General features: G+C 41.8%; 1 protein-coding gene across 1 annotated transcript in view; it reads left to right on the forward strand.

Annotated features, from left to right (window-relative positions):
• ITPA (inosine triphosphatase) overlaps positions 1–10,041 on the forward strand; it is a 13,763-nt gene extending 3,722 nt beyond the window's left edge. Inside the window, exons 5-8 of the mRNA XM_034409819.3 lie at positions 1,536–1,567; positions 2,328–2,443; positions 9,380–9,456; positions 9,840–10,041. Coding sequence (XP_034265710.1) covers positions 1,536–1,567; positions 2,328–2,443; positions 9,380–9,456; positions 9,840–9,963 — 349 coding nt within the window. The 3' untranslated portion in view covers positions 9,964–10,041. The remainder of the gene's footprint in view (positions 1–1,535; positions 1,568–2,327; positions 2,444–9,379; positions 9,457–9,839) is intronic.
• The last annotated feature ends 676 nt before the right edge of the window (positions 10,042–10,717 follow it).

Raw genomic sequence — 10,717 nt, forward strand, 5'->3', positions numbered from 1 at the left:
CGCGGCTCAGCTGGGATCGTCAAAGGCTTTTAAAAGAAAAAAACCCTTTTTTTTTATTAAATGCCTCTGACGATCCAAGCCGAGTTGCCTGATCGTCAGAGCCTTTTGAAAGCATTTTTTTACAACCTCTTTGGCGAAGAGGTTGTAGAAAAAATGGTTTTAAAAGTAAAAAAAAAAAAGGCCACGCCCATCCAGTCACATTACCCCCCCCCAAGCCACGCCCACAGAACCGGTAGTAACAAATTTTAGATTTCACCACTACCTCCTCCCTCCCTTGTACAGTTCAGTGTTGTGAACATTTCTGGAGGAAAAAACAGATATTACAACATTAGAGACTCAGTTTGGTAAAGGAGTAAAGGCACTAGGCTAGAAACTGGAAAAGCATGAGTTCTGCCTTAGGCACAAAGCTAATTTAGGTGACTTTAGCTTCTTTCTAAACTCTAGGATGACCACCATGGTAAATATTTTTTTAAAAAATCTCAAGGACTTGCCCAGGCAATTGCCAAAAAGCAGGACTGACTTAAGTGCACAAAAATGAGTGAATGACAAAATTGGGAAACGTATGAAAAAAAGGAAATCACAATTATTTTCCTGTGAGGAAAGACTATTCTGATTGTGGCTCTGTCATTTGAAATGAAGGAGAATAAAAAGAAACATGGAGTATATAAACGATGCATAATATATATGGTATGGATAGACCAATGTTTTCTCCTCACCATATTAAAACCTGAGGTCATCCAATGAAACTATAGGAAGATTCAGTACTGAGAGAAGAAAATGCCTTTGTACACAACACATAGTTAAACTGCAATGGCTGTTGCCAACTATTGTATTAATGGCAGCTATTGGACAGTTTTAAAAAGGAGTAGGCAATTTCATAGAAGAGAATATATCGATCCTTCCTGATACTGATGACCATTTACACCTACTGAATCATGGGCAACATGAATTAAATGTTGGTTACTAAGAAGCAACTGTCATCCACCACCCAGGCTTGTGAGTATCGAAACTGGATCCCATTGGCCAAAGTATGGCACAGAATCTTGAACTGGATGATCTTTTGCCTAATCCAGCTGGGTTATTAAATAAGAAATGCTCTGCTTGCATTTTGTTTTAGTTCCCATTGTGATGCAAGAAGAAAAGAGGGATCCACTATAAACTCTTGCCTTTATGTTTGGATTTCTTGTATTTCTGATAAGGAGGACAATAAAGTACAAGCACGCTGTTACTGTTATCAGTTTTGCTGAACAAGAATTTGCTGATGTTTTCACTGTTAATTGTTATATTTTTGCTGTATTTTACTTATTATTTTATTTCTGTTCATTAGTTTTTATGAGATTTTAATAGTCCTACTTTAAACTGCACATTTTCTTGGAACTCTTGTACAAAAGTGGAGCTGTTATTTGGATTAAATATTTGGTAACTTATTTATTTAACAGATAATTTTGGTCTTGCCTTGCTTGTTGAATAATATTCAAGTGTTATTATTCTTATGATAGTGAAAAATATGATTTGTGCCTGTATTTGTGTTTCAGAAAATGGTTCCTAGAAAAGCTAAAGCCAGAAGGTAACTCAGTCTTTTCTTTCACATAAACTTCCTTCTGGGATTGGGCTGTTTCCTTCATTAAATAGTCTGCGTTACTCAAATGTTGAATGGTGCTGTTTTGCCAGCACTGGCCTTGCCATAATCCATATTGATTATGCAATCGGTACATTTCTTTTTATTTCCATTTTAAAATAGGATTGTTTTATTCCTGATGATTTTACTTTTCAGTGTTCTATGTGCTACCATTCTTCCATCCTCTCTTCTTGATTTGTACTTGCAGACCCTTTCTGTCCTATTCCATTCTGCTTTGAATGATATTTTCCAGTAGAAAGCTAGGATAACTTGTAAAATATTAAAAAGGCTTTAAGTTTTTGTCTGATTTCATATTAAAGTATCTATTTGGCAGAATTGGTCCTAATGTTCCATATCTTAGATCTGTTTTAGCCTTCATAAAGGCAAGAGTTTATAGTAAACAAATGATGATTTTAAATATTTTTGCTTGCCCTTATTTTGGTGGATAAAAAATATTTCTTCTGCCACAAGCATATATACAGGAGCAGAAAAGAACTCATTGAATTTTTAACTGGATTATGTCCTTTGAATAGAAAAGCTACTAGTCCTATTGGTTTTTGTTTGATATATATCAAACACATTAGACATATGGATTACTGATCAAATTCCAAAACATAAGAACTGCCATTTTGTGTCCTACACATCTCTCCCTCCATCAAGCAAAATTTACTGAAGAAGAAATTGTGACTTTTTTTTTCTTATTGCTTAGGTCTCTACAAACTGTTAGCAGGATTTGAAGATAAATCTGCTTACGCTCTCTGCACCTTTGCTTTCAGCACTGGAAATCCAGATGATCCTGTAAAGTTATTCAAAGGCCAGACTCAAGTGCGTATGACAATGTTTAGTTATCTGTGTTAGTAAACGACTTGAGGAATTGAACTCTATTTCCTTTTCTTAGCATAATAACAGCCACTTTCAGCATTCATACATAACATCTTAAACGTAGTCCAAGTGCTTCAACAATGTTATCTCATTCTTGATTAGTGCCCATAAGTAGGCTGGTGCTATTACATATGGGGAGAAGTAACGAAACTTATTTTATAGCAAATATAAAACAGTATAGGTAGGTAGGTGAGAAGGAATGAAGGAAGATAAGTTGGTTGGTTTGCTGTGCAAAAGTAATGTGATTGATAGTAGTGGGATATATTTCTATGTACATTTACAGCAGTGTCAGATATGCAGCTTCTTGTTTTCAAATTCCTGGTTTTAAATTAAGTTGTTTAATTATTGTCACTCCATGCAGCTGCCTGCTTAGTTATGAGTGTACTTCTTCTAGAATGGGTGAACAGAATTATCACTGCTTGATAAAAGTAACTGTACTTATTAAACATTTCTGAGTTGAGTTGGAAGTGAAAGGTAATGGTATCATCTGGAGTGATCCTCTGGAGTGCACAGGATGAGAATCCTGTGCATTCTCATTTTAGGGCTGGGTAGGTAACTTCTACTAGGTTAATCTCCTGAACTGTTGCAAAGGCTATCTGATGATGTTGCAAAAAGGGTTTAAATGAAAAATGCATTTCTCAAAATAGCTAGTTTTTTGCCAGTTTTTTTTTTTTTTTAGTTTTGCAGGGACAGATTAATATTTGAAAAGAAACAAAGTTTTCCCTGCCAGAATGGCTGCTTGTGCTGTTGAATTGTAGCTATGCATCTTAAATTTCTGAACAGTCACAAATGGGGTGTAGACGGCCACATAGAGGGCATGTACCGTAAGCTGACTAGTCCTGATTCTGTGCACTAGTATTCACATCCTGCTACGTATCATTTAATGGCAGGGTGGATAAAAATCAATATTTTTTAAAAAATAAAAAAATCAATATTTTTATTTAAATTGGATTTTTTTAAAATTTAAATTGGATTTTTTTTATTTTTATTAAATTTATTTTAATAAAATGCTTTTGGAATAAAAATCTATCTAAAGATAGTTTGTTATTTAAGATACATTAATAATTTATTTTACGTAGCATGAATACTGTGCAGTCCAACCAAGCTCTTAGTCACTGTTTGGAATAGGAAGGTGACTGACACTCTGGATAGGATTGCACCCATGCGACCTTTCTCTGCCCCATGGTATACAGAGGAACTGAGAGGGATGAAATGCATGAGAAGATGTCTAGAGCACCGCTGGCAGAAGACAGGGGATGAACTCGATTGAACACGGGTAAGAGCTGTTACTAAGGCCTACCTCGTGGCGATTCATGCGGCAAAGTGCAAATAGTTCTCCACACTAATTGCGTCCGCAGATAATCGCCCAGCGACCCTCTTTAAGGTGAGCCGCTGCCTCCAGGGGAAGGAGGTGATTGAGGTCCACCTGAAGGCGCGCTGAGGAATTTGCAGATTTTCTGGAAGACAAAATCGCTCGACTTTGTTCCCAGTTAGATGCCGGTGTAGTTGCTAGTCCGGTGGAAGCCCCTGAGGCAGGTTCTCACCCTGTTATCTGGGAACAGTTTGACCCTGTTGCTCCCGAGGAAGTGGACAGGATTCTAGGGAGTATGCGCGCAAGCACCTGTGTTTTAGACCCATGTCCCTCCTGGCTTGTGAAAGCTTCCAGGAGGTGACAGGCGGGTGGACTCTGTTAGTGATTAATGCTTCCCTACAGAAGGGGGCGGTGCCCCAGCACTTTAAGGAGGCTGTGGTCTGCCCTCTTCTTAAGAAGCCATCGCTGGACTCCACCCAGTTGGATAATTTCCGACCTGTCTCCAGTCTTCCCTTTTTGGGGAAGGTTGTCGAGAAGGTGTGGTTGCATGGCAGCTCCAGAGGCTTCTGGATGAAATGGATTATCTCAATCCCTACCAGTCAGAATTCAGCCCTGGATTTGGGACAGAAATGCCATTAGTTGCACTTTTGGATGATCTCAGGGGGTAGTGGGATGGGGGTAGTGCATCCATCCTTGCTCTACTTGACCTCTTGGCAGCTTTCGGGATGGGAGTGGGAAGCCTTGTGCTATCCTGGTTCACTTCCTTCCTCTGTGGCCGCTCTCAGTCAGTGTTGATAGGAGGGGAGAGATCCAGCCCTCGTCCATTGCTTTATGGGGTTCCGCAGGGCTTGGTACTCTCTCCGCTCCTGTTCAAAATTTATATGAAGCCACTGGGTGAGATCATCCGTCACCATGGATTGAAATATCACCAATATGCTGATGATACTCAGCTGTATGTCTCAGCCCATGATGAGTTAAGTGATGCCGTGTCCTCCCTCTCGCAGTGCCTGGAGGCTGTTAGGGGCTGGATGGGGAGCAATGGTTTGAAACAACCCTTGCAAGACCAAGTGGCTCTGGGTTTGTGGTTCGTTGGCTCAGGGACAATTGCCACCTTTGGTCTTGGATTGGGTGGCACTACCGCAAACAGACCCTGTGTGTAATCTAGGGGTTTTCCTGGACTCACGACTCCTGCTTGAGGAGCAGGTGGCGGTCAGGGCCAGGAGGGCCTTTGCGCAACTGCGGGTTGTGCGCCAGTTACACACTTTCCTGGACCAACGGTCCCTACATAAAGTTACTCATGCCCTAGTCACTTCCCGTCTTGACTATTGCAGTGCGCTCTACATAGGGCTGCCCTTGAAGAGCATCCGGAAACTCCAGTTGGTGCAAAATGCAGTGGCCCACATGGTTTTGTACAGACCACACTGTGCACATATATCACCTCTCCTGCGGGAGCTGCATTGGTTGCTGATTTGCTTCCAGGTGGAATTCAGGGTGCTGGTTGTCACCTTTAAAGCCCTTCATGGCTTGGGACCAAGTTATCTGAGGGACCATCTCTTGCCAGGTACATCTATCCGACCCATCAGAGCGGGAAGGCAGGGAATGTTGCGGGTCCCATCCCTGAGGGAGATACACCTGGTGAGACCCAAAAGAAGGGCCTTCTCCATGGTAGCTCCCTCTCTGGAACATCAGTGCCCCAGGAATTAGAATGGCCCCCACTCTAATACTCTTCCGGAAGGTGCTGAAGACCTGTTCTGCCAGTGGGCCTGAGAACCCAGAGCAAGATGGAGCCCATTAAATGGCTTGTGTGATCTGCTGTTGCTGGGGTGGGAGATGGGGGGTGATTTTGTTATGTTGTACTATATTAATTTATTTGATTCTTTTTGTTAGTTTTTATTGTTTTAAATGTGGTCTTATATTCTGTAAACTGCCTTGAATCGCCATGGGTGAATAGGCGGCAATATAAATTCAATAAATAAATAAACAAGGCTGTATATTCTGCAATATTTGGACTATTGGTGAGTCAACAGCACATCAGAGGAGCCGCCACTGTGGGACAGAGATGACAGTTGCTCTTTAAAAATTTTGATTTAAATTGAGTTGATTTAAATCAAGCCTTTTTACTAGTAATTTAAATGATTTAAATTGTGACTTAAATCAAATCCATCCTGTTTAATGGCTTCAGAAATATTAATCTATTTATTTTGCCGATTTCTTTCTTTGTCAGGTTTCTTCCTTTGCTGGTTTGAATGTTGTACCTAATGCATAGGAAAAGAAACTTTTTAATTAATTTTTAATTAATTGTGCTGTCCGGACATTTCTCGTTTCTCGGTTGGTTCTCTTCTTAATTAATTTCCATCCACTTCTTGTCCTACCTTCAGATGCTGTGGAAAATAGTTGACACCCTCTTTGTGGCAGCCCCTGAAATATTGGAACAGTGCTGTCATCTCACCCCTAGTCCTTCCTTTCACTAGATTAGACAAATCCAATTCCTGCAACTTTGTATGTTTTAGCTTCCAGCCCCCTAAGCATCTTTATTGCTTTTTCTGCACTTTCCACATTCTGTACTTTTATAAAATGGTCACCAAAATTGGATGTAGTATTCTAAGTGTGATTTTACTAAGGCTTTATAAATCGGTACTAATACTTCACGTGATCTTGATTCTATCCGTTACTGCAACCTAGGAATTCTGTTGCCTTTTTTGGGGTTGCTGCTGCACATTGTTGGCTTATGTTTAAGTGATGATTGTCCACTAGGACCCCAAGATCCCTCACAGTTACTGCTATTGAGTCAGTTTCATCTAATCTGTACCTGTATATCTGATTTTTCTTGCCTAAGACTAAAACCAGATTCGGGAAGATTTGGACTCCGACTGGGTAGTCTCAGGGGGAGAGACAGGGGCAGGTCTTGAGAATGTTATCTGGAATGAGTTTGATCCTGTGACCCCTGAGGACGTGGACAGGATTCTGGGTAGACTGAACGCGACCACTTGTTTATTGGACCCGTGTCCTTCCTGGTTAGTACTGGCTTCCCGGGAAGTGACACGAGGCTGGCTCCAGGGGATTATAAACGCTTCGTTGAGTGAGGGTGACTTTCCCGCTGCCTTGAAAGAGGCGGTGGTGAGGCCTCTCCTCAAGAAGCCTTCCCTGGACCCGGCAATGTTGGTAAATTATCGTCCGGTCTCCAATCTTCGCTTTGTTGCGAAGGTTGTTGAGAGTGTGGTCGCGCAACAGCTCCCCCAGCACCTGGATGAAACGACGTATCTGGATCCGTTCCAGTTGGGCTTCAGGCCCGGGTACAGCACGGAAACGGCATTGGTCGCGTTGGTTGATGATCTCTGGAGGGCTCGGGACAGGGGGTGCTCCTCTGTCCTGGTCCTGTTAGATCTCTCAGCGGCTTTTGATACCATCGACCATGGTATCATGCTGCACCGGTTGGAAGAGTTGGGGGTGGGAGGCACTGTGTTGCGGTGGTTCTCCTCCTTTCTCTCTGACCGGTCGCAGTCTGTGTTGACAGGGGGACAGAGGTCGACCCCGAGGCCCCTCATATGTGGGGTGCCGCAAGGGTCGGTCCTCTCGCCTCTCCTGTTCAACATTTATGTGAAGCCGCTGGGCGAGATCATCCGTGGTTTCGGGGTGGAGTACCATCAGTACGCTGACGACACCCAGCTGTACATCTCCACCCCGGATCACCCCAACGATGCCCTTGAAGTGATGTCCCAGTGCCTGGAGGCCGTACGGATCTGGATGGGGAGGAACAGGCTCAGGCTCAACCCATCCAAGACTGAGTGGCTGTGGTTTCCGACGTCCCGATATAGTCAGTTGACACCATCACTGACTATTGGGGGCGAATCATTGGCCCCCACGGAGAGGGCTCGCAACTTGGGCGTCCTCCTGGATTCACGGCTGTCTTTAGAAGAGCACTTGATGGCCGTGACCGGGAGGATTTTTCATCAGGTTCGCCTGATTCGCCAGTTGCGTCCCTTTCTGGATCGGGACTCTTTACGCACAGTCACTCATGCCCTTGTCACCTCCCGCCTGGACTATTGCAACGCTCTCTACATGGGGCTCCCCTTGAGGAGCACCCGGAGGCTCCAACTGGCGCAGAGTGCGGCCGCGCGGGTGGTAATGGGAGCGACATGGCGTTCCCATGTAACACCTCTCCTGCGTGAGCTGCACTGGCTCCCGGTGGTCTTCCGGGTGCGCTTCAAGGTTTTGGTTACCACCTTTAAAGCGCTCCATGGCTTAGGACCCGGGTACTTGCGGGACCGCCTACTACCACCAATAGCCTCCCACCGGCCGGTACGCTCCCATAGAGAGGGGCTCCTCCGGGTGCCGTCAGCCAAACAATGCCGACTGGCGGCCCCCAGGGGGAGAGCCTTCTCTGTGGGGGCACCTACTATCTGGAACGAGCTTCCCCCAGAGATACGGAGGATCCCGGATCTGCGCACCTTCCGCCGCGCCTTAAAGACCTTACTATTTCACCAGGCCGGCCTGGCCTAATTTTTCCCCCTCTTTTATAAAAGATTTTTAAAATTTTAAACATCTTTTAGTATTTATATATTCAATTTTAAATTGGTTTTAAAAGTTTGGGGTTTTAAATTTGTCGGGGCCAAAATTATTTAATTTGATTTTATTCTATTTTTTAAATTTTGTATTGTATGTGTTTTTATTGTTTGGCTGTGCACCGCCCTGAGTCCTTCGGGAGTAGGGCGGTATAGAAATCTAATAAATGAAATAAATGAAAATAAATGAAAACCTTATTTTTCTGTATTTTGAATTTCATTTTGTTAGATAGGGCCCAGTGTTCAAGTCTGTTGAGACCCTTATGTATCTTTCCTGACCCTATCTTTTGGAGCGGTGGCTCCAGATAGGTATCGCCAAATAGGTGTCATCTGTAAATTTGATAAATTCCCCTTCTTTCTCCTCATCTAAATTGTTTATGAAGATATTGAAGAGTTCTGGGCCTAAGACAGAACCTTGAGGTACCCCACTGCATATTTCCCTCCATATAGATACAGTTCCATTAAGGACTATATGTTGAGTGCAGCTAGTCAACCAGGTACTATTCTATCTGATGATGATGCTGTCTAATTTTTCTATCTTAATCTAGTAGTAAATTGTGGCCTACTTTATCAAATGCCTCACTAAAATCCAAGTAAATTGTGTCCATAGCATTTTGCTGTTCCACTAACATAGTCATTTTGTCATAAAATATTATTTGTCTGATTTGTTTTTGACAAACCTATCTCTGGTTATAACTGCTTGCCTCTGGGTGTTCACAGATTTATTGCTTGATTATCATTACTTGAGTCTCTAATCCAGAATCTTCCCAGGTATTGATATCAGCTGATAGATCTGTAGTTTCCTGGATCCATTTTTTTTCTTTTTTGAAGATGGGAACCATATTAGCTCTTTTCCAGTCCTCTTGTGTACCATGGTGGTCTAGGATCTTTGAAAGATATGATTTGGTAGTTCTGAGATCACATCTGCCAGCTCCTTTAGAACTGTATCTTTTATGTAAGGCCCAACTCTGAAAATTCAACATTAAATATCTCTTTTCCCTATAGGGGCATATAGTTGAACCAAGAGGACCTCGAGATTTTGGATGGGATCCTTGCTTCCAGCCAGAAGGCTACACTGAGACGTAAGGGAATATTTTCTCATTAGTTATAATCGGTCAGTAAAATTACCCAGTCACTGTTGTACATTCAAGTATCAAAAAGTGTGCAAGCTCTGTTCTACAAAATACCAATTTTGTCTTAAATATTTAGGAATGTATTTGTCAGCAGGCATTTGGATTATTCTTTTGTTTTATTCTATTTAATAATAATGGATTTAGTACAGATGTTCCGTTGGCAATTCCCATATCTCCCGAGAATATTTGATCAAATCATTCCTTAATTTAGGACTCAACATTTAAGCCAAGAAATAGAGAGTAAATTTAATTAATCCATTTATAATTCTACCTGCTCTAGATGAGTAGGTTTTGCAGTTTCTCATGGTGAAGTTCTAAGTTGTCTTTTGCAGATATGCTGAATTGCCCAAGTCTGTGAAAAACTCTCTCTCTCATCGTTACAAAGCCTTGAAAGAGCTGTCTACCTATTTTGTTCAACACCACAACTCAGCAGAGAGCCTATCTTGTCCTAATTAACCTACATGGATCTGTGAAATATTTTTTTAAAATATAAAATTGAAATTAAAGCATAAGCATGTTTCCTGTCTGTACAAATTATGTTCAGTAAATCTTTTTTTTTTTTTAAGTGTGTTACTTACTGTTCCTGAAATTTGTGGTGAAATACTAAGTTTTCAATCAGGATAAAAGATGAATTCCAGATGACTTTTTAAACACTTGTATAATATTCCATTTCCACCCTCCACCCCGTCTACCCAAAAAAATCAGCTATCATAATGCTGCAAACTGAATAGCTGCCCATCTCACAGAACAAGTGATTCTGGGCGGTTTACAAGTTAAAATGAATTCCTAAAAACCATAATGATTAACAATAAAAAAATAAAAAAATATTAAAAACAGCTAAAGTAAAAAGTAGACAAAGGGATAACAAAGCCATTTTATTTGTTTACGTGTCTTCTACATTCATGGACTCAAACCAGTAAACTATTCGTCGGTATACAAGTGAAACCGCACAGCCGATTCATATACTGCACTACATCACAATATATTTTGCGTAGGTCCAAGTTACCAAATCCTCTCAATGCTGCTACTGTAGAAATGCAGTTCTAACACGTCACGTGAAGAAAGTCGATCATGGCGAGTTCAGCAAACTAGGTTTACGGGATTAGTAAACCCATTTACCCTTAACACAGACGCCGCCTTTTCCATTGGTCAGAAGGAAGATTACAGGCTATAAAGCAGGGGCCCACAAACTTGGCAGCTTTAAGACTTG

The sequence above is a fragment of the Pantherophis guttatus genome, chromosome 3 (genome assembly GCF_059756535.1).
Source record: "Pantherophis guttatus breed Tessera chromosome 3, ASM5975653v1, whole genome shotgun sequence".
Classification (NCBI taxonomy): Eukaryota; Metazoa; Chordata; class Lepidosauria; order Squamata; family Colubridae; genus Pantherophis; species Pantherophis guttatus.